Genomic DNA, 24,441 nt, shown 5'->3' with positions numbered 1-24,441 from the left:
CCCAGCCCACCCCCTAGCTTTGCTGCTTTCATTTTCTCCATAACACTTGTCACCTTGTAATGTTCTAATGTAACATTGTTATTTTGGTTTTCTTACATCTTTCTCTCCCTGTAGAATGTAAATGCCAGGAAGGGAGAGAATTTTGTCTGCTTTATTCTCTGCACCATCCCCAGACTCCGGAGCAGGACCTGAAACTCAAATATTTGTTAGAGAGCCAAAAGTCATATACTTCTAACTCTCCACCCAAAATATATATGGATCACCCATCCTTAGTAGCAGCTAGACCTTTGGACATGAGGAATTTGCTCGTTCACAGTTTTCTGGCCTAGCATCTGATTAACCAAACTTTTTCACATATAAAGAATTTAAAATGACTCCAAACTTTTTATGACCTTAGGTGCTTCTCCTTAATTCTAGTTGGTTCATAAAGCTGTCAGGACAGTAATCTGCTTTTGATAATATATGGCTTTTCTTGCCTCCAAGATAGCCTTTAAAAAAGCAATTTAGCCTTTCACTATAATTATATTCCAAATTTAAGTCTTGCCAGAATATCATTTCCCCCCTTTAAACATACTTTTTATGATGCCGAGATATTTTAAAGAAAAGTTCAGACAGGAAGAATATTTAAGATGTCAGTCTATGTCTCTAAAATCTAAGAGTCCATATGATACCGTCTCACCCACAAAATTAACATAATTTTTTGATACCATTGGATACCATGTCCATATTCAGATTCTCCCTGAGTTCCAGAAAGGACCTTCACAGAAAGGTCCTTTTGCATATCACATCCTATCCGGCACCAGAGCCAGCATCTTACATCCTTCATTCTTAGGATTCAGAATAGCACTGTTTTTTTTGTTTTGTTTTGTTTTGTTTTTTGAGACGGAGTCTCACTCTGTCTCCCAGGCTGGAGTGCAGTGGCACGATCTCGGCTCACTACAACCTCTGCCCCTGAGTTCATGCCATTCTCCTGCCTCAGCCTCCCGAGTAGCTGGGACTACAGGTACCCGCTACCACGCCTGGCTAATTTTTTTGTATTTTTAGTAGAGACGGGGTTTCACCATCTTGGCCAGGAAGGTCTCCATCTCCTGACCTTGTGATCCGCCTGCCTCGGCCTCCCAAAGTGCTGGGATTACAGGCGTGAGCCACCATGCCCGGCCCCAGAATAGCACTTTTTATATCCTGACACTGACTTGCAGAAGAAGCTGTACCAGTTTTCCCATAAACTGTCCACTCCTTGGATTTGTCTTAGATCATGTCCTGGGGTATTGTTTAGATTGTTGCTCTGTTGGTAGGATATTCATCTTACCCTAAGTGTGTACTGAGATAGCGGAGTAAAGAGAGATTGTCTTTTAAAGGTTCTACCCAGGAACTGCTAGTTTACACAAAAGCTTGGCTTTAGTGCTTCTCAGATCTCTTTTCTTGTTTCAGTAATTTTTTTTTTAAAGAAATTCACTAATTCACCAACATAAACGGGGCAGAGTTCACAGGAGCATGTGTTAAGAGAATTTGGTTTGACTTTAAAGGATCGTTTTTACAATCCATATTCAGGCTTTACAGGTCACATACAATCTGTGTCACATATTGCTGTCATTTTTACCTCCTTTCTTTTATTTTTATAATCCTTTAAAAAATGCAAAGCCCACTCTTAGCTCACAGGATGTACAAGAACAAGTTGCAGTGTAGTTTGCCAACACCTGCTCTGTGCCGCTGCCGATTTGCCATTCTTGGAGCCCTCTTTTTGTTCTTGTCAGCCAATTCCCTTTCAGGGGCTCAGGTTTCCCTCCCTCCTGTCACCTGGCCTTTGCACATGCTCTGCCCTCCCTGCCTGGTGGATAGCTATCTTTAGCCCCTGGACTTCATTCACTTTGGAACTTCTTTGGGTCACATTTCAGTCATGCCTCACTGGACACCTGGAATCTGGTTAGCGCTCACTCTTTTGAGTCTCCTAGCTATATGCAGTTGTTATCAGAGCAGCAATTTTACATGTATACAGGTGTTGAGGTCAGTGTCTGGCCTTTTGGCTACTTGCCTTCTGAGCTACCCTTGCTTTCCAGTGTATCCCTAGCTCCTGGCCCAGTGTCCAGCCTCCCAGCTTCCATTCATGTTTTCCCTAGAGGCCACTCTGTGCCCAGCAGCCAGAGACATCATTGCAACTTAAATCTCATTGAGTCATTCCAGTTGCTATAAGAAATATAACCTTACTGGGTAACATTATGCCTGTCCGTCTCCACCACCAGATCTTATACTTCCTCCCTCGTCTGCTACTCCTTAAGCTCAGTGGCCCTTTGTTGTTGTTTTTGCTGAACGTGCTAAGCTCTTCCTCATGCCTGGGCCTTTGCACTTGCTCTTACCTCTGCCTCAGCCATCCAGGCACCCTCTTGGTTTTGCCATGCCCAGCTTCAGCATTTTCAGTTCACATGGCTCTTCCGTGGGGTCCTTTCCTGATCACCCTGTTTGAAATGCTACCCATTTCCAGCACACATCTATCATAGGCATTCATTAGCAATTAGCCCCATTTCTTTTCTCTATAATACTTCTCCATAATTTTTTTTTTTCTTGCTCATATTACACCTCCTCAACTAATAGATAGATTCCAAGAAATTGAGTGCTTTATCTTCACTTGTGTAGCCTCAGTGCCTGGAATAGTACTGGCACTTGGTAAAGCACAGTGAATATTGTCACTTGAATTACTAGGGGTTGGCTTAGAGAGGTACTTAATGGAATGATTCAATGGATGAATGAATGAATGCATTGCCACTTTCTTGCTCATTATCATCAATCTGTACATATGCCTTTCAACTCAAATATTTATCCATTGGCTAAAGAAAAAATGCCTGAATACGCTTGTCTCTGCAGTTTACCCTTCCTCACTGTTAAAACTCAGTGCCTGTGTAAAATTTCATTATATATATATATATATATATATTTTTTTTTTTTTTGAGACGGAGTCTCACTGTGTCGCCCAGGCTGGAGTGCAGTGGCCAGATCTCAGCTCACTGCAAGCTCCGCCACCCGGGTTCACGCCATTCTCCTGCCTCAGCCTCCCAAGTAGCTGGGACTACAGGCGCCCGCCACCTCGCCCGGTTAGTTTTTTGTATTTTTTAGTAGAGATGGGGTTTCACCGTATTAGCCAGGATGGTCTCGATCTCCTGACCTCGTGATCCGCCCGTGTCGGCCTCCCAAAGTGCTGGGATTACAGGCTTGAGCCACCGCGCCCGGCCAAATTTCATTATATTTTATTTACTTGTTATTTCACTTGTGCATTAGGTGGATATTCCTGCCTCATCCCCACAGCCACCTATCACTTCGGCCAGCTCAGATGCTTCTGGCTCACAACAATCACTTCTCTGTTGAATTTCTAAAGCGTTTAATCCGCAGTATGTCTGTTAGTCATACAGCAGTTAGTGTGGATTCTCTTACCCAGAATAAGTATTCATTAAATGTGTAAGAATGATGATATAGCCTAATTTCAGATCAAAATTGTGATTTATAGCTCATTCTTAATCAGCTGAGTCATGACTTTATTTATTTATTTATTTATGTATTTATTGAGACAGAGTCTCACTCTGTCACCCAGGCTGGAGTGCAGTGGTGTGATCTGGGCTCACTGCAGCTTCTGCCTCCTGAGTTCAAGTGATTCTCCTGCCTCGGCCTCCCGAGTCGCTGGGATTACAGGCATACATCCCCGCTCCCAGCTAATTTTTTATATTTTTAATAGAGACAGAGTTTCCCTGTGTTGGCCAAGCTGGTCTCGAACTCCTGGCCCCAAGTGATCCGCCTGCCTCACCCCACAATGTGCTAGTGCTGGGATTACAGGTGTGAGCCACCTCCTCAGGCCTGAGGCATGAATTTTTGGTAGTCCAATCGTGTGGTTATCTTCCTAAAGCTTGAGGCCTTAAACTCAGGTCCCCAGGTGGGCTTCTGAACCCTCTGCAAGAAATGCCTTCAGCTGCAAGTAACAGGAAACGCTTTTCAACCTTTTTACTGATTTATTTAGAGAGAAGTACACATAACAGGTAATACAACTATGCAACGTTTTAAGACCACACAACTGGATAGCCAGCATCCGGACCAGAACACAGAGCCTTGCTGGCCACTAGAATCCCCTCTCCTGACCCCTGCCAGTCACTGGCCTTTCCCCTGAGCTCTGTTTGCCTGGAGTTTGCTTGTTTTCATATTTAATTCAAATGGAATGAGGTGATGTGTCCTCTTTTCTTTGCTTCTAACAGTGGCTTTATGTGGCAGAAGTACTGGCTTTTTCTTACTTTGCCCTCCCTCCCCTGAAACATTTTCCTAATTTAATAAGAGTGATTTCGGAAACTACTTTCCTTTGGGAAAAACTGACTTATCCAGCCATTGTACCTTCCAGTTTAGACTCTGGCCGTTTGAAGAGCTGAGGCAGCAAGAAGGAGAACCATCTGTTTATCTTCTTGAAAAAACGGCTGTAGTTTCTCTCTCTTCCTGTCTCTGGGGGCCTCTAGACTCTTTTTTCCCGTTTTCCTATCCACACAGGAAGAGTCTGAACCTCTTCCTGCTGAGCCTTCCCCTGGTTGGTTGCATTCTGGGAACCGACATTGGTTGTCTTCCCTCTTCCCTCATCAGTGCAGTAGTTTAGATCTCATGATTGTCCACAGTCACGTAACCATGAGAATCAGAGCTCTCTATCCCTATCATTTCCTCCCTGTTTGTGTACAGCAGGAAGAAAAATGTCCATCTTAATAGAGACTGTGAAAGAATAAATACAGACTTTATTGTTTTAGAGCAGTTTTAGTTTTACAGCAAAATTAGGCAGAAGGTACAGAGATTCTCCCATATACTCCCCGTTCATACACATGCAGAGCCTCTCCCATTATCAGCATCCGCCTTAGAGGGATTTGTTACAATCAGTGAACCCGCATTGACACCATCATTATCACCCAAAGTCCATAGTTTACATTAACATTCTCTCGGCATTATTTATTCTGTGAGTTTGGATGACTGTATAAGACACGTACTCACCATTATAGTGTCATACAGAGTACTTTTACTATCACCCAAAACCACTGCGTTCCTTCTGTTCGACCCTCTCTTCCCTTTAACCTTTCCAAGCCACTGATTTTTTACTGTCTGTATAATTTTACCATTTCCAGAATGTGATATGGCTTTCTTAGAAAATATAAATGGTGACTTCTTTGGCATAACTTTAATAAACAAATGAAAATTGGTGTGAGAATCAAAATCTTTCACTCTAAAGGGACTATCAGGTGGCAACTGCACGTGGAATTATATCAAAGTCAGCTTTTATTTAGAAACAGAAGGAGAGTCATCTTTGTGATGTCATTTCTCCTTCACCCAACTAATATCTCGCATGCTGACACATAAAATTTTATCATCAGTGATTTATTTCCTCGGAGTAATGTCCCTTTGACCTTATTAAATCCAGATGCTCTGGGGATGGTCAGCATTTTCACATGGTTGCCTCATTCTGTGAAAGTGTTTCTTATTGGTATTTAAAAGCTGTAAAAGCCCCCCAACTATAAATTGATAGCCATTAAAGTCTGCGAATGTAGTATGAATATTCCACTGTGTTCCCAAGTGTTTATTTTATTGTGAGTTGTTAGTTGATTGCTTGTAAGGAAATTGTTTTATGATACTCAGCTTTGTATTTCCATAAACTGCTCTTTCCTTGCAACTTCTTAAACTGTGATGGATCAGCTTTTCAAAACAAGTCCACAGGACAGCAGTCTGTCCGACATTTGAAGAAGTGGTGGAAAAGTCATTTTTTTCCTTTCAGTGTTTCTAGCTATTCATGAAAACTGCAGTTAAAAGTTGTAATATTGTGTTTGTCATTCATTGGGAAGATACAGCATTATTCAAACGAAACCATGTGCTCTTGTTTTAAATAGTGTCCAAATGAGTAATTGAATTCATGGACGTCTAAATTTCATTCCAGAAATCAAAGCTGTGGTAATAAGAACTTGGACCTGAGTTCTCTTAGGCCAAATAATTTAATTCCTTAGCCAGTTGAACTATTTATTACATGTCTCTGTTCCTGGTTATTATGCCAGTAAATTGCTCAGGCAGATGCAGGGATGGATGATGGGCATATAATTCACTGTTTTTCACGGTTAGACACATACCAGAATACAGATCACACTAAACAGCTGTTTTTACAAACATGGTTTCTATTCAGAGCTTTAAGAGCCACATCCAAGTAATAACAAAGAAGCCTGGAAGAGGAACCTGGGGATACCAGGGTCATGTTTTCACCATCCCACCTGGAAACATGGTGCTATCCTAACCCTGGATCGTACACTTGGACATCGTCATTCCAGTCATGGTTCAAGATCACGTGTATACATCATGATTTAAAGAGAATACTGGTTTGATTTTTCTTGCTGACTTTCCCTGAATTTTCCACTTAAATTGGAAAACAGCGCCAGTGCCCGTGATTTGATTGAATAAGTAAGAGATCTCAAACACAGTAAATTAACTGATGACTTGCATTAGGTTATCTTTCTTTGATTCACTAGTAATACAACATTGATATCCTATAGAAAAATGCAGAGGCAATATACTGAGTTAAGCTTAGGGCGCAGCTGAGCAACTGTTAAGTGTAGGATTCTTTTGAAATGTTGCCCCAAGTAGTAAACTTTTGTGCAATAATCTGGGCAGTCAAAAAAAAAAATCGGTTATTTCCACCTCATTTATTTCTACGAGGAGATAAAGGCTTCCAGCATCTGATTTTCAATGCCAGTATTTTCTGTTTCTCTGTTCTCCTATTTCTTCCTGGTCTTGTGGAAATGTTACAGTAACTGATTAGGATTTTCTCTGTATTGACACTTCATTTGTTAACATATGAATACGTTGCTATTAATAAATTATTCTGCTTAATCAGTTTCTTTTTATTCTTTAGCCACATGCTTTCAACTTCTTCGGATGTCATCACTTAATATCCTTGCATCGTATTTAGTCAGAGTTAGAAAGGCGTTCCACTTAGGGGTCATACACATTTTTTTGGAACTTTTACAAACGCCCTTTATACTATTCTTGTATCCTATGTAATGACAGTCACGTGTTCCATGGGGGGGTCATACACATCTTTATACAACTTGTATAACACATGCTTTAAATGCTGAGTTAATCAGAGAATTCCTGCCATTGATGGATTCATCTCTGTAAGTATCTTTCCCTTTCACTCTGAGTAAAACTGCTTGTGGTGGTCCTGCCAGACTTTGAAAGCCTTTCAGGTTTGTGGAGGAGTCTTCGTTTCTGTTGTCGTAGATCATGGAATCATAGTGTTTGTTTGGCTCACGTGTTGGAATCTGATTTCCTACATAATGCTTTGCTCTCACTACAAGTCCAAGGCCTCATGTGGCTGATAGAAACACCCGGGTTCCTATCACTTTTCTCAATGATGAGCTTCTCCTTCTTGGCCAGTATCAACTCTGTGGTAATAATTCCCTTCTGCTCTCTCTCTCTCTCTCTCTTTCTCTCTCTCCCTCCCTCTCTCTTTCCTTCTGGGGACATTATAATGTCAGCATAGCAGCTTTTAATTCTATTACTATGGTACTTCTCAAATAGACCTGTGGCAGCTGCCCCGGAAAAGTTGAAACCACGTGCCACATCTCGGTCTTTCTCCTGTATTGGTTTTGTGATCTGATCAAGGACATCGATTCCTCTAGTCCCGCTAGGTGGTATATAATAGGTTTTTACTATTTGATACTTCCTGTTCTTATCTTCATTTATCTTCTTTCAAATACTGTCAACTATGCCTGCCTTGGCAGGTACATGATTTCCACAAGGATTTCCTAATAGGCCTTTTAAATTTTGTTCTAGACATGCCCTTCTTTCGCCATCCAAATTTGCTAATTTTTTACACACTATGATGCATCAGCATGTAAATGTTTAATACCATAAATATTATTTCTGATCCTCTTCCCAATTTCACTGAGTTACTGGCTATCTCTTGCCATTCTTCGCAGCATGTTGCATTGGATCTCAGAATATTATCCTCTGACCGCCAGCATCAGTATCACCTGGGAATTTGAAATGCACATTCTCAGGCCCCACCAAGGTCTCATGATTCAGAAACTCTGGAGCTGCATTAGAAACTGCCAGTGGTACCTGGTGATCTATGTTGGTTTTTGTTTGTTTGTTTTTAAAGAGACAGTGTCTTTGTCTCCCTGGCTGGAATGCAGTGATGCAGTCATAGCTCACAGCAGCCTCGAACTCCTGGGCTCAAGCAGTCTTCCTGCCCCAGCCTTCTGAGTAGCTAGGACTACAGGTGCACACCACTATGCCTAGCTTTTTTTTTTTTTTTTTTTTTTTAATTTTTGGAGACAGGGTCTCACTGTGTGGCCCAGGCTGGTCTCAAAGTCCTGGCCTCAAGCTTTTTTCCCACCTCAGCCTTCCACAGTGCTGGGATTACAGGCATGAACCACCACACTTAGCAGGTGATCTGTGTTTCAGTAAGCCTTCCAGGTGATTCTGATGCTCACTGAAATTTGAGAACCACTGAAATATTTGGTATTCTGCAAAACATAAGCAATTAGCAAGCGTAGGGTACGCAACTAAATAGTTTCTGCAGGCATCCCTGTCCACAGGGCATTGCAGATTGACTGAAGCCAGTTTCACCTTCCACCTCTGTGTCCAGTTTAAGTTCTCAATTGCAGTTTTTTGTTTTTTTGTTGTTTTTTTTTGAGATGGAGTCTCGCTCTGTCGCCCAGGCTGGAGTGCAGCGGCGCAATCTCGGCTCACTGCAAGCTCCGCCTCCCGGGTTCCCGCCATTCTCCTGCCTCAGCCTCCCGAGTAGCTGGGACTACAGGCGCCCACCACCTCGCCCGGCTAGTTTTTTGTATTTTTTAGTAGAGACGGGGTTTCACCGTGTAGGCCAGGATGGTCTCGATCTCCTGACCTCGTGATCCACCCGTCTCGGCCTCCCAAAGTGCTGGGATTACAGTCAATTGCAGTTTTTAAACCAATTTGCACCAGCACATACCAAGTATCTGCTACCGTACAGTGTGTTACAGCTCTTGTATGTACACTATGAGAAGTAATTCCCATAATACAGCAAACTCAGTTTTGGTATCCACCCCGCCCCCCCGCTGCTTTTTATGATGGACTGCATTTTTCAAAGCAGATTTAGGTTTACAAAGAATTCGAGCAGAAAGTACAAAGAGTTCCCTCTACCTCTCACTTCCCCACTACCCCAGAATTTCCCTTAGATTAACATTTTGCCTCAGTATGGTACATTTGGACCAATTTTGATACATTACTATTAACCAGTGTTCCTATTTTAACATGGGAGGGGTTTTTTGTGTAGTATAGTCTATTGGTTTTGACAGATGCATAATTCTGTGTATCTATTATTACTTATGACAGTATTGTACAGAGTAGTTTCTGAAAATCCTCTGTACACCACCTATTCAATCCCTTCCCCACTCTCCCTGAACCACTGGCAACCACTGATCTTTTTATTTTCTCTGTAATTTTGCCTTTTCCAGAATGTCCTATGGTTAGACTCATGGCATCCCCTTTTAGCAACTGCAGAAACTAAGAACTGTGCCCAAGGATAAAAATGTTTGCAGACCCACTGAGCTGGGATTTATACTTAGACCTGCTGGCTTTAAGTTCTGGGTGTGTTTCTTCTCAAATTGCCAAACTTCCATATGGATGATTTTCTTTTCCTTCCCTGAAATTTGTTTAATTGACTTTTTTCTGTAATTTGTGTTTGCCCTCACAGTGAAGACAAAGTAGTAGAAGTAGCAGAGGAGGAAGAAGTGGCTGAGGTGGAAGAAGAAGAAGCCGATGATGACGAGGACGATGAGGATGGTGATGAGGTAGAGGAAGAGGCTGAGGAACCCTACGAAGAAGCCACAGAGAGAACCACCAGCATCGCCACCACCACCACCACCACCACGGAGTCTGTGGAAGAGGTGGTTCGAGGTAATCCACTGTTTGCTTGGATTCCCCCATCCCCAAGGTAAAGAAAGTGCAATACCAGAGTTTGAAACAGCCACCCGAGCAACACTGCCTTCCCCCATCAAAAACATTTTTTTTTTCAAAAGGCTTCTTATGCTTGTTGAATTTTTTTTGGTTTACCAAGCAAACAATTTCAAATAATGTGAAATCTTTATTATACAGTTTGTTTTGTACCTTGTATGTGCTACTTGGCAAATCCCAAGTGATTCTGCTAGACTCCACCCAACCAGGTAGTCATCTACTTTGACAAACACTGAGTTCGGTGATTCCTTGGTTTGTGTTTGTTACATGATATTGTCTGTTACCACCTAGACTATGAGTTCCTTGAGGGTAAGGACTTGATTTTACTCAGTATTGCACAGAGTGCCTAGCTTGTAGTTTTGATAAATCTTAGTTGAGTGAGTAGTTGTGATTATATTTCCTTGAAGAAGGAGATTTGGGCCGGGCACAGTGCCTCAGACCTGTAATCCCAGGACTTTGGGAGGCTGAGGCAGGCGGATAACCTGAGACCAGGAGGTTGAGACCAGCCTGGGCAACATGGTGAAACCCCATCTCTACTAAAAATACAAAAATCAGCCAGGCGTGGTGGTGGGCACTTGTAATCCCAGCTACTTGGGAGGCTGAGACAGGAGAATCGCTTGAACCCAGCAGGTGGGGGTTGCAGTGAGCTGAGATCGTGCCACTGCACTCCAGCCTGGGTGACAGCAAGATTCTGTCTCAAAAAAAAAAAAAAGAGTATCACATTATTTTATGCTATGAAATTTAACTGAGGTGATTTGTGTGGAGATTACATTGTTTTCTTGGGGAGTATGAGTGCTTTCTTCAAGAGGTAAATATAATATTAATGTCTTAGACTTTGTCTATTGAATTACTGTTGTGTTGCAAATATTGTGAACTAAAAGAACTAAAAGTCCTTACTTGTCTCCATGAAATAAAAACAAACATTCAGTTGATATTAAATGACCAAATGTTACAGAAACAAGTAAACTGTTGGACTGAGTTCCTTAAAGAGTATGCATTTGTTCCTTAAAGAGTTCTGCCTTTTGTATCTGCCATTTACTTGGCAGATAGTAAAAGATGCTTCTAGAGCTAGATAGAATATGTACTTACTGAAATTTAATGTATTGCAAATGCTTGCAAAGCTCACCCACAAATGTTACGGCATTTACAAAAAGTGGCTTTCTCTCACTTTTTACTAAAGTTTAATGATTTCAGATTTATTGTTCTATTGGAGCTTAACATGGGCTACTTTGTCTGCCTCAACTATATTCATAGTTGTCACTGTAGTATTTTCTTCCCTTTGTTACATTTTTTACAACCTTATTAAGGTGTAATTTACATATAAGATTTATTTGTTTTTGGGCCGGGCGCGGTGGCTCAAGCCTGTAATCCCAGCACTTTGGGAGGCCGAGACGGGCGGATCACGAGGTCAGGAGATCGAGACCATCCTGGCTAACACTGTGAAACCCCGTCTCTACTAAAAAAATACAAAAAACTAGCCGGGCGAGGTGGCGGGCGCCTGTAGTCCCAGCTACTTGGGAGGCTGAGGCAGGAGAATGGCGTGAACCCGGGAGGCGGAGCTTGCAGTGAGCTGAGATCCGGCCACTGCACTCCAGCCTGGGCGACAGAGCGAGACTCCGTCTCAAAAAAAAAAAAAAAGATTTATTTGTTTTTAAGTATATAATTCAGTGGATTTAGGAAATTTGCCAAGCTGTGCAACTATCACCATAATCTAATCTTAGAACATTTTCATCACTCCAGTAAGATCACACATACTCATTCCCAGTGAAGTCCTTTACTCACCTCTAGCCCCAAGCAACAACGAATCTACTTTCTGTCTCTATAGATTTGCCCTTTTTTGAACCATTATTATAAGTGGGATCATATAATATATGGTCTTTTGTGTCCGACTTCTTTCAGTTAACACAATGTTTTTGAGATTCTGCATTTCTTTAACTTGTAGCTTTTAAAATTGAGACTATTCTGAATTAAACAGGGTTAGCTTAAAATTTATTGAAAGTTTTACATGTTCTTTAAAAAAAGGAACACAGAATGCAAGATGGATTGTTTAACTTCACCCTTCTCTACTTAATGGCAGACAGTTTCTCACTCATGTTAGCACATAAGTAAATGTGCTAGTAAATGCACATGTTGTTTGAACCACCGTTTTTCAAACACTCAAACATCCTTTCTCAGGATGTTTTTCATACACCTGTTAGGGCCAACTGTGGTAGATCTGGTCAAATGAACTTGTTAGCCTGATGCCTGTAGCAGGGAGGGACAGCTTTTCAGGGCTTCTCTTCTTGAAACCTAAATGAAGTGTGAATACAAATTCCAGCAGCTAGTATCCTGCAGTGGGACTGAAGTCCTTGTGATCTCCATGAAGCTAGCTGTTATATATAACAGTTAGCGTCCATTTACTGAATATTAGATTTGGAGCACTTGCTTGGCACAAGCCATTTCACTAGGCTGCTTGGAATGGATGAGCACACATAGGCCAGCTGACCCTGGTGGATGTTAAAATCTCACAGGAAATAGAAGTCAAAAGAAATACAAAGCCATCTGTGTTGTAAGAAATGTGAACACAGAACCTACTTCCAAGAGTAAGAGGGAACTTCTGGATTGATCAGAAAAGGTTCCATGGAGAGCCTGGCATTTGAACTAGAGCCAAAAGTGTGGGTGGGTAGTGTGTCTACCAATGGATTTTGCTGTGGAGTCGTCAGGAATAGCAAAACAAATGTGGCGCCATGGAAAGGCATATTCGGGAGACAGGATTGGTCCAATTTAAGCTAGAGCAGATGTTTTTTAGGTTGGGACCAAAATATAGAGACCTTCAGTGCCAGGCTGGCAAGGATGGGCATTAACTGCAGGTGATTAATTAACAAATAAATATTAATTCAGAACCTACTGTGCACTGCAGGTTTTTCCAGTAGACAACCTTGTTTCGTTGTTTCGTTGTTACTACTGTTGAGGTAACAGGTGAACAAGGAGTGACATCAGTTATGCAGTACAATGAGAGGATGCCACATAAACTTAGGCCTATGTTCTAGAACAAGACAATTCTCTTGAGGTAAAGTGGTCTCATTATCGTCTGCATTAGTCCCGTTGTTTTTGCTTGAGTTTTACAGGTAGCATTATTTGATATTAAGACGAAACATAGAGGGACATAGATGTTGTGTTATTTCCTGTAGAAAGACGAAGGCAGTTAAAATAATTTCATAAACAAAACACTCCAGGCTAAAGGCAAAAAAGAAATAAACCTTAAAAAATAACAAGTTAATAATGTTGTTGGCGAGAAGAGCAATAAAAGCAACCTTCTGAAAGCAAGATACCTGATCATTGAGAGGTACCAACTGTTAATGCCCCAGAAATAGAGGAATCTTTAATGCAAGTCCATTCATTCCACCTCAAACTCCTGAACGAAGGCTCTAATTGAGGCAAGTCTTCCTGGGAAAGTCAGCCTAACAGAAACATGTTATGGTCTGTTGTGCCATGTGAGATAGTTTTTTGTACTTGTAGCTAATTCCAATAAAGAAGTAGATGTTTTTAGAGGGTAACATTAAAGGAATCAGCTGCAAAGAGTCCTTTTCCTCCTCCTCATTGTTACAGAAGGTGATTTGTGATTCTTCCCTAATTGAGAGCAATGGCGACGCCATAGGTGATGACTCATTTCGTAAAAATCTAATTATTAGTAGCTTGCTTCTGTGTTCAACCTAAAAATGAGAAGTGACTTGCAAATATGAGATACTGCAGGGAGGCTTACAATCTTGTTTTCAGTGTTAGTGTTTCAGTACCCAGAAGAAAATGTGATTTACAGCCATCCTTTATAAGAAAATTATTTCATCATTACCAACATATTGCTGCTGATACCAGTCCTTCATGTGCTTCATAAAAAACTCAATAGTTTCAAACCCATTACAATTTGAAAGAAATGGAGGGAAGAAAAATAAGACATTTTCAGCATAGTCATAAACTTCTCTGCCATTTTGTATTAGAATCGATGATACCCAAATGAGAAGATGTCTGTTCTCTGTGACTGATTCCAGTAGAATAAAAGTATTGTTTAAAAGTCAGCACATCCGCTGCACTCCAGCCTGGGCAACAGAGTGGGAGCCTGTCTCAAAAAAATAAAAATAAAATAAAAGTGAGCACACGATTGCAAAATCTGTCCAGTTTGGGGGTCCATTGTCATCTTTGGTTGTTTAAAAAAAAAAAAAAACTTGGATATTGTTGGTTATTGGTCTAGTAGGATAAGCCATTACTGATTTGAGTAAAACAGTGGTATATTTAGACACTTGCTCCTAATTTTTTGTTCTTTGAGAAGGATTGTACTTCAGAAACCCAAATTACCAGGGTAGTCTTGATCGAGCCATAAATTCTAAACTCTGATTGAATATGGGTATTGTAATAAATGACACAGTCTTTTATTTAATCTAGCCAATTGTGCCTGTCCAGAGGAACTAGTCATTTTTTCCTTATGTTCACTTATTCAGCAAATATTCATTGTACCCCTGCTGATGGCCAGGCTCTTTGCTAGTGTGAAAGGCATCATGGGGGCAGAGCAGAGATAGCATTTTACCTCCCGGGAGACTGGCAGATTTTGGAACCCTTTGTTGCAGATACAGATTTTCAGACTCACCATTCCTCTTGCCCTTTCTTTTTTTTTTTTTTTTTTTTTTTTTGACACGGCGTCTTGCTATGTTGCCTTGGCGGGATTCAAACTCCTGGGTTCAAGCGTCAGCCTCCCAAGTAGCCAAGACAACAGGCCCCCTGTGCTTCAAAGCAGTGATTCTGTCTTTAAACCTTGTAACTATGCTGTGTGGTGGAAATTTTACTTCCCCATTTAAAGCCAAGATCTCTAAGGCCAAGAAAAAAAAGTTTTTAATTGCCCCAGGCCGGGCGTGGGTGGCTCGCACCTGTAATCCCAGCACTTTGGGAGGCAGAGGCGGGTGGATCACGAGTTCAGGAGATCGAGACCATCCTGGCTAACATGGTGAAACCCCATCTCTACTAAAAATACAAAAAATTAGCTGTACATGTTGACACGCACCTGTAATCCTAGCTACTTGGCAGGCTGAGGCGGGAGAATCGCTTGAAACTGGGAGGCAGGGTTTGCAGTGAGTCGAGATCATGCCACTGCACTCCAGCCTGGGTGACAGAGCAAGACTCTGTCTCAAGAAAAGGAAAAAATAAAATAAGTTGCCCTGGGTCACGTAACTGGTTAAGTGATGAAATCAGAATTTGGACCTGGATAGGCCAGGATATTTCTGCTACACTCATGTCAAAATTACACTTTTTGTTTTCTTTATAAATACACACAAATTCATTTCAACCTGTGTTCCCTTGAAATGCATATTCCTTTGATATAGGCATATATTCATCTGTTGTTTTACACTGTGCATTTCTGAACTTTTAGAATTTTTACTTAAAGTGATTAGGCTGGTGCTGTGGCTCATGCCTGTAATCCCAGCGCTTTGGAAAGCTGAGGTGGGCAGATCACCTGAGGTCAGGAGTTAGAGACCAGCTTGGCCAACATGGTGAAACCCCATCTCCACTAAAACTACAAAAAAATTAGCTAGGCATGGTGGCGCATGCCTGTAATCCCAGCTACTCAGGAGGCCAAGGCAGGAGAATCATTTGGACCCGGTAAGCGGAGATTGCAGTGAGCTGAGATCACGCCACTGCACTCCAGCCTGGTGACAAGAATGAGACTCCGTCTCAAAAAAAAAAAAAAGAGTGATCAGGGGCCCACAAATAGGAGTAATGATCAAAGGTCAGCAGATTGGGGCCAAAAATAGCCTGATTCCTGTTTTCTACACAAAAATTGTATTAGGACACAGTCAATCCCATTTGTTTACGTATTGTCTGTGGATGTTTTCATGCTTTGGAAGTAACGTTGAGGGTTGCAAAAGAGATTGTGTTGCCTGCAGAACTGAAAACATTTACTATCTGGCCTTTTCAGTAAGCATTTGCTAACCCCTGATTCTCACCATAAGATGGTGACTGCGAAGTTCTTTCTATTTCACATACTGCCGTATCAAATTAATTTCTTTTGAGGTAGGGTTTTTGTTTGTTTGTTTTTGTTTGTTTTTTGTTTTTGGTTAGAGACAGACTAGTATAGTGTTTGAGAGAATTTTTATGACCGTGGGCGAGTTAAGTAACCTGTTTTTTATGTGTGTAGTATAGATGGTAATGTTATCTTGCATGTTTCTTGTGAGAATGACTTTAGGTAACCTATGTTAAACACTTACCATCGTGCCCAGTAAGTGTTCAGTTTCATTTACAGCTCAAGCTGTCCAGATTCAAATCTTTGCTCTACAAGCTACTAACTGTGTAAATTTGTATAAATCAAATAACCTTGAATCCTCATTGCTTCTCTTTGTAAAATAGGGATTAATAAGACCTATCCAATATTTAACTATTTTGTGAGGACTAAATTAATTAATTTATAGGAAACACTTTGCATAGTTCCTGGTATACAGTAACTGCTCAATTAACCTTAGTTGCTCTCTTAGTTATTGTTATAATCATCATTCCGATCCTCCATTGCATTTGAAACGTTAGCAAACTAATGTTTACTACTAATCAGGAATGTTAAAGGTAAACCAACAGGTTGACTTTTAATTATAAAAGGCATAAATGCGACCTATCCATATCTATTGGTATAATAAAACTGATATTTATAGAGAACATTATGTTATGATTAAAAGAAACAATTTCTTGCTTAAAATTTTTTTTGTGAATATGTACTGTATATTGAAATATCTGCAGTTAAATTTTAAATCCAGCCGAAAATTGAATAAGATAGAATTAGATGCCACCACATTTCAAGGTAGAGTTTTATTTCTTGCAGATATTTTAAACCTTGTGGGAGTTCTTCTATTAAGTGGACAGATAGAGACACTGATACAGATGACTCTTTAACCATCTCATGTGATGATAAAAGCTAAAAGGTTTGATCTCAGTATTGCTTGTATTAGGCTAAGTGATTGACCTTGGCAGAATTAAATTATTTTTCTTCTCCTTCTGGTGACCATTAATCTGGGAGAAGTATCGTTGAATTTACTGCTATACATTTCAACAATATCCACAAGGCACTTCTAGGTACCAGACATGGCATTGGTTGCTGGGGGCACAGAGATGGGAACAAAGTGGCTTGCTCAGGTTGCTTCTAGCCATATCTGCATAGGGATGAGTCTCTCAGGCCTGCCTAGGATGGAGTTTTGGCAGCATGGAGAAGAGAAACGGCTCAGCCTGAAACAAAAGTTTTCACCTACCACATTGCAGAGAAGTTGGCATATCAGTAATTATAAAGGAAGAATAGGGATTTACTGGGTGATAGAGCACCAGATAGAATGAATGCAATACATACTTGAAGTAAATCATAGTGACTTGTATTGATCTCAAGGGGAGAAGAAACAAAGCTTAGCTTAGTTCTCACGCCTCTGTTGTTACCTGTTTGTAATGGACATGACACTTACAAGGTATCCTATAATTCACTAATGGGATTTTTACTTATGATTCACATTTAACTCTCCACAAAGTTTCGGGTAAACTGTGAGCTTGACTTGCTGTGAACCCGAACATGAACTCACATACTTCAGTTGGAGGCCTCAGTAGCAGCATGCTGTACAAAAATGAAATTAAAGTTCCAGGGAGTATTTGGGAGCAGGGCAAAAGGGTAATGGCTCCTTCTTTTAGAGCAAGCATCAGGCCTTTACCTTTGTATTTTGAAGATGGAGAGGATGCACTTCTACTCCTGGCCCAGGCTGTAGCATGCTTGCTAATGATGTCAAGAGAACCAGTGTCAGCACTGACCATAAATGTGACAGGTAACAGCCTGTTATTTTGTGCCCCATGTCATGGCAGCCATTGATTCCGAGGTGTTTGATACACACTTTGATAGAGACAGTGAAGCAAGACATTGATAAGCATCTTTCCATGTAGTTTAATGGTCTCAATCTAGAAAGCCCACTCAGATAATCAGGTTGCTTAAAGTGTGATGAGACTAGGGAATAGAGCCATATAGAAGTGTGTGTGAGAGAGAATTCAGTGGTTTAGTATATTCACAAAGATACGCATTTGACACCAGCCTGGGCAGCATAGTGAGGACCTGGCTTTACCAATTAAAAAAAAAAAAAAGAATAACAGAAGTAATCAGTGGAAGGTATTTTAATACAATTATATCTAGATTTATTAAAAATAAAATTGTAGTCCAATTTAATTAAAGGCTAGAAACTAGATTTTTAAAGAATGATAGTCTTTCTTATGTTTTTCCCCAATCAGTTACTTAAAAAAAAAATGTGCAGATGCCTCAGGCGCAACAACTGTACTCAACTCAAGAATTTGCAATTAAGAGGAAAAAAAAAACCGAACCTAAAAGAAGAAATCCAGCAACTCAGAGGTTCGGGTTCATTTAAACATGCATACATTTTCACGGGCACACTTTTTTTGTTTTGTTTTCTTTTGTTTTGTTTTGTTTTCTTTTGTTTTGTTTTGGAGATGGAGTTTTTACTTGTCGCCCAGGCTGGGGTACAATGGCACGATCTCGGCTCACTGCAGCATCTGCCTCCTGGGTTCCAGCGAGTCTCCTGTCTCAGCCTGCTGAGTAGCTGGGATTACAGGCATGCACCACCATGCCTGGCTAACTTTTGTATTTTCAGTAGAGACAGGTTTTCACCATGTTGGCCAGGCTGGTCCTGAACTCCTGACCTCAGGTGATCCACCCGCCTTGGCCTCCTAAAGGGCTGGCATTACAGACGTGAGCCGCTGCACCCAGCTGGGTACACCTTTTTTTCGGTTTGGTTTGGTTTGGTTTGGTTGACGTGGAGTCTCACTCAGTCACCAAGGCTGGGGTGCAGTGGCACGATCTTGGCTCACTGCAACCTCTGTCTCCTGGGTTCAAGCAGTTCTCAATTCTCCTGCCTCAGCCTCCCAAGTAGCTGGGACTACAGGTGCATGCGACCACACCTGGCTAATTTTTATATTTTTGGTAGAGACGGGTTTCACCATGTTGGCCAGACTGATCTCGAACTCCTGACCTCAGGTGATTTCACCCGCCTCGGCTTCCCAAAGTGCTCAGGTTACAGGCGTGAGCCACCACACCCAATCGGGCACAGGTTTTTAGCTAAGCCCTACGTCTGATTAAGTAGAGTCAGATTCCTTGAGCAGGTAACAAAGCTGTGGATTTGAATGGAAGTCTTTAGTTCCCTTGTAGAAAAATGAGTTTCCAAAAGCAGAGTGGATTACAGCCTAACCATCTGCTTCTCTTAGCCTTGAACTATTTTGCCCTCCTGAAAATTCATCTTTGGTTTCCAACTACCTCTTCCAATATGCCTGACTTTTTGTGATTCTGTTAGTAGAAGAGTAAAAAGTCAAGGGGAAGCAAGAATGAATGAATCTCATATAAAAATGATGCTCAAGGGAACCCCTTAGTTTTCAAGACAGCAGCCCAAATTGTAAACATCAAGAGACTTTTACAGTGTAAAAAAAATGTTTAAAGGCCAGGCATGGTATCTCATACCTGTTATCCCAGCACTTTGGGAAGCTGAGGCAGGATGATCACTTGAGCCCAGGGGTTTGCGAGCAGCCTGGGCACCATAGGGAGACCAAAAAAAAAAATTGTTGTGCTGGTTGTGGTGTCACAGACTTATAGTCCCAGCTACTCGGGAGGCTGAGGTGGGAGAATCGCAGGAGCCCAGGTGAGGTCAAGCCTGCAGTGAGCTGTGATCACACCACCACACTCCAGCTTGGGTGATAATGAGACCCTGTCAAAAAAGAAAAAAAGGTTAAGGCAGAAGAAACGTTAAAGTTACGCTATATTTAGTTGATAATAATGGTGAAACTATTCAGGTGTTTTAACTGTGAGGGTACGGTTGCCTCTTTCTTAAATTTATATATGTTCTTACTGGGTATAATTTCTGGACAGAATATGCATGTATCACAGAATATGGATGGCAATTTTATATTGCTTGCACGTGACTTTAGATTCTTGATGTTGCATGATACGAGCAAAGAAAGGTCTTGCTTGCCAATTCCTATGATTGCATCTGTTCTGGAAATGTACTAGCATTTGTTACCCAGGATTTCTGAAGTGCTAGTGACTGCTGCCCAGTAGTATTGATGGGCAAAATTACTAAAACGCATCACGGATCCTTCTGGTGTTTGCTTGGGCTATGGCAGGGTTTCTGGATCTTAGTACCATTGATATTTTGGGCCAGATAATTATTGCAGATGATTGTTCTGTGCATTGTAGGATGTTTAGCTGCATCACTAGCCTCTACTCAATGCCAGTAGCACCCCCAAGTTGTGACAATCAAAAATGTCCCCTGGAAGGGAGTAGGGGATAGACTGTCTCTGGTTGCAAAACACTGGGCTATGGTGTTGAGATCTGCAGTGATGAGCAGCTTTAAATATGTGAACAGAAGGCCGGGCGCGGTGGCTCACGCCTGTAACCCCAGCACTTTGGGAGGCTGAGGTAGGCGGATCACTTGAGGTCAGGAGTTTGAGACCAACCTGGCCAACATGGTGAAACCCCGTCTCTACTAAAAATATAAAAATTAGCTGGGCATGACGGTGGGTGCCTATAATCCCAGCTACTCGGGAGGCTGAGGCAAAAAAAATCACTTGAACCTGGGAGGTGGAGGTTGCAGTGAGCCAAGATCATGCCACTACACTCCAGCCTGGGCAGACAGAGTGAGATGCTGTCTCAAAAATAAATAAATAAAGATTAAAAAGTGAACGGAGAAATACCCGTGCAATACTATGTCTCATCTCCCCCTCCCTCCCCACAGACGGAGTCTCGCTCTGTGGCCCAGGCTGGAGTGCAGTGACATGAACTCAGCCCACTGCAATCTCTGCCTCCAGGGTTCAAGCGATTCTCCTGCCTCTGTCCCCCAGTAGCTGGGATTATAGGCGTGTCTCACCGAGACCAGCTAAGTTTTGTGTGTTTTTGTTGTTGTTGTTGTTTTGTGTTTTCTTTTTTTTTTTTTTTTTTGATATGGAGTCTCACTCTGTCACCCAGACTGGAGTGCAATGACACAGTCTTGGCTCACAGCAACCTCTGCCGCCCAGGTTCAAGCGATTCTCCTGCCTCAGCCTCTGGAGTAGCTGGGATTACAGGCACCTGCCAACTGCACCCAGCTAATTTTTTTTTTTAATAGTTTTAGTAGAGACGGGGTTTCACCATGTTGGCCAGGCTGATCTTGAACTCCTGACCTCAAGTGATCCATCCATCTCGGACTCCCGAAGTGCTGGGATTACAGGCATGAGCCACCAAGCCTGGCTGGTCTCATTTTAATGTCAGCTCTAACTTCTATATCACTGCTTTGCACATTTTAGATAACCAGTGAACATTTTTTATTGTACAAGAACAAGTAAAATAAACAAAAATATGCCAAAGCAAATATGATAAATACACATTTAGTAAGGTAAAAACAAGTATTTGATAAAATGTGTAATGTAGTCTAGTAGCTTTATTTAGACACAAAAAACAACATAAAATGTTGACTTGAAACATTGCGTATGCATATTTACCATGTAGACAGTGAGATATGGAGGTAAACCGCCTTCCTAGTTGTTTTTTTTTTCTTTTTTTTTTTTTTTGGTTCAAAAGGAATTCACTCTCCCCTTGTCCACCATTACAAAACAGCAAATGGTGATTAGCATCTGTGCTGTAAGCAGGGACACTGCTGTTCCCAGCTGGAGTCTGTGGGTTCTTTGCCTGCTAGGGATTGTGACAAGCCAGTTAACATGGAGAGGTGGACATACTCAGTCTTCCTCAGAGAAGGTCATAAAACAGCAGGACCATGCTTCTAACACATGACCTACATCTAGAGGCGTTCTTTTTTTCTTTTTTTTTTTTCTTTGGGTTTTTTTTTTTTTTTTTTTTTGGTTTTTATTTTTCTGGTTTTTTGAGACAGAGTCTCTCTCTGTCGCCCAGGCTGGAGTGCAGTGGCGCTATCTCGGCTCACTGCAAGCTCCACCTCCCGGGTTCCCGCCATTCTCCTGCCTCAGCCTCCCGAGTAGCTGGGACTACAGGCGCCCGCCACCTCGCACGGCTAATTTTTTGTATTTTCGATAGAGACAGGATTTCACTATGTAAGCCAGGATGGTCTCGGTCTTCTGACCTCGTGAGCCACCGCTCCTAGCCTCTTTTTTTTTTTTTTTTAAACCGGAACAGAAATACCATGTATTTGTTTCTTTACAGAGAAGGGGTATAAGGAAGTGTGTTCCGGCCGGGCGCGGTGGCTCATGCTGTACTCCCAGCACTTTGGGAGGCCGAGGCGGGCGGATCACCTGAGGTCAGAAGTTCAAGACCAGCCTGGCCAACCTGGCGTGGTGGCACACACCTGTAGTCCCAGCTACTCGGGAGGCTGAAGCAGGAGAATCGCTTGAACCCAGGAGGCGGAGGTTGCAGTGAGGCGAGTTCGCTCCATTGCACTCCAGCCTGGGTGACAGAACGAGACTCGTCTCAAAAAAAAAAAAAGAAATATCTTCTAAGCCCTTGAATTGATCTTGGCTTTCTTCATTATTTTTATAAGTAAAAATAAAAACTTTGATATTTCTGATGTTCTGAGATATTATAGGGATGATACCACTTGGATTCAGCTTTCTGAGAAGTCTGGTATTTTCATAGTCTTAATATGAGTAAGAGAATTATGATCTTGGTACTGGATCTAAGGCAGAGGTATTGAAGCTGTTTTAATATTGCTTGAGATAGGACAGGACTTCAGAGTAAAATAAATTTGTATAGATAATCTGTTCAATCTGTTCAAATTAAGTTGTTGAGATGTATATTTGAATCTTAAGACTACTAATTTATGTTGTATCTGTCTTTTACCAAATATATGTGTACTTCTTTTAATAAGCCAAAACCTATGCAACTTTTACTAATTCTTCCCCAGTGGTTCTTTTGGAAAATGTTTAAATCTTGTGTCTCACGGTTTTTTTTTTTTTTTTGAGACGGAGTCTCGCTCTGTCGCCCAGGCTGGAGTGCAGTAGCCGGATCTCAGCTCACTGCAAGCTCCACCTCCTGGGTTTATGCCATTCTCCTGCCTCAGCCTCCCAAGTAGCTGGGACTACAGGCGCCCGCCACCTCGCCCGGCTAGTTTTTGTATTTTTAGTAGAGACGGGGTTCCACCGTGTTAGCCAGGATGGTCTCGATCTCCTGACCTCGTGATCCGCCCGTCTGGGCCTCCCAAAGTGCTGGGATTACAGGCTTGAGCCACCGCGCCCGGCGTGTCTCACATTTTGACGTATCTATTGCATTTAAAAGATAAGGTCGATCATGCTGCTTCTCAAACTGAGATATCCATTTGAGTTACCCGAGGCCCTTGGAAAACAATCGTTGTGAGTCTGCGTGGGGGCCTGAGTCCCAGGTGGTGTTGACTCTGCTGATGCACAGATCTATTTTGAGAAGTAGACTCTAGTAGTGTCTCCTGCCTTCCATATGGTGCAGATTTGCGGCATTGAGACAGGAAATAAGAAATTGAAAAGGAAAACCATTCTTACCTTTGGTGTTATTGTTCTTGGTATATTACAGATACCAACAGTGTGAGTGAATCCTGAGACATCTACCTACTGAGCTTTTCTTTCCTTAAATTCGCAACTCAAGACCAAGGAGATTGAAAAACTCTTACAGTCTCCCTGCATGTTTTCACTTGTGCCCCTATTTCCTGTCATTAACATGGTAGCATAGTCAATTCCTGCTATCCTGTAAAAGCTAGTTATTATAGTATAGAGGAATTTTGTAAGCCATAGCCATTAGTAGCTTGAAATACTAATGGTGGGAGTATTTATACCATGGCAATTGGCATACACTATAACTCAAGAGTATTCTATTTGTTTTTCTAGACAGTGCCAGTTTCCCAGCATACTCCTGTCTCTTATTCAGCAAGAAAAAGAACTTCCCCCTTATTTTCCAATACAGGACATGATATCCTGAGTTTTGAGCTTCTTATTAGTAGTGTGTTGCACACTAACCACGCAGCTCAGCAAAGAGCAAGTTTGTTCCCATAACAAACAGGAAACAAAGATTGAGGGAAAACCATAGTGGTACCCTTTTGTGAATGTTCCTTAAAACTGTCACAGGAGTCCTGATTAGTCTAAATACTTTACAAGTAAATCTCCCTCCTTCAGGTGGCACTTTATAAACAATCTTTCATCATGGAGAGATGAGAATTGGGTCAGGTATAATTGGAATGACAGATGTATTGGCTAGCCTTAGAGAATTAATGCAATTCAGTAAAAAGGCTAGCCAACTGCAGATATCTTCTAGAGACTTCCGTGACAAATGAGCACCCATCATCTTGTACTGAAGCAGTGCTTTCATTAACATGCACAGCTGTTTGCATCATCTTTGTTTATATTTCAATCCATATTTGGAGCTTAAGTGAGATTTGTCATAAGACTTCAGTTCAAGCTTGCTTGCCTAATTTCACATGCTTCTATTTAGTAAAATATGATTACTAGGTC

At 41.6% G+C, this 24,441-nt stretch overlaps 1 protein-coding gene across 6 annotated transcripts in view; it reads left to right on the top strand.

Moving 5' to 3' along the window:
• APP (amyloid beta precursor protein) overlaps nt 1-24,441 on the top strand; it is a 288,984-nt gene that overhangs the window by 141,824 nt on the left and 122,719 nt on the right. For all 6 annotated transcript variants that reach the window (XM_033232229.1, XM_033232228.1, XM_033232227.1 and 3 more), the window contains exon 6: nt 9,728-9,930. In XM_033232229.1, the coding sequence (XP_033088120.1) occupies nt 9,728-9,930 (203 nt within the window). The remainder of the gene's footprint in view (nt 1-9,727; nt 9,931-24,441) is intronic.

Source organism: Trachypithecus francoisi, unplaced genomic scaffold (genome assembly GCF_009764315.1).
Source record: "Trachypithecus francoisi isolate TF-2019V2 unplaced genomic scaffold, Tfra_2.0 Lachesis_group14, whole genome shotgun sequence".
Taxonomy (NCBI): Eukaryota; Metazoa; Chordata; class Mammalia; order Primates; family Cercopithecidae; genus Trachypithecus; species Trachypithecus francoisi.
The sequence above is the reverse complement of the archived record's forward strand: the minus strand, read 5'-3'. Positions and strand labels throughout refer to the sequence as shown.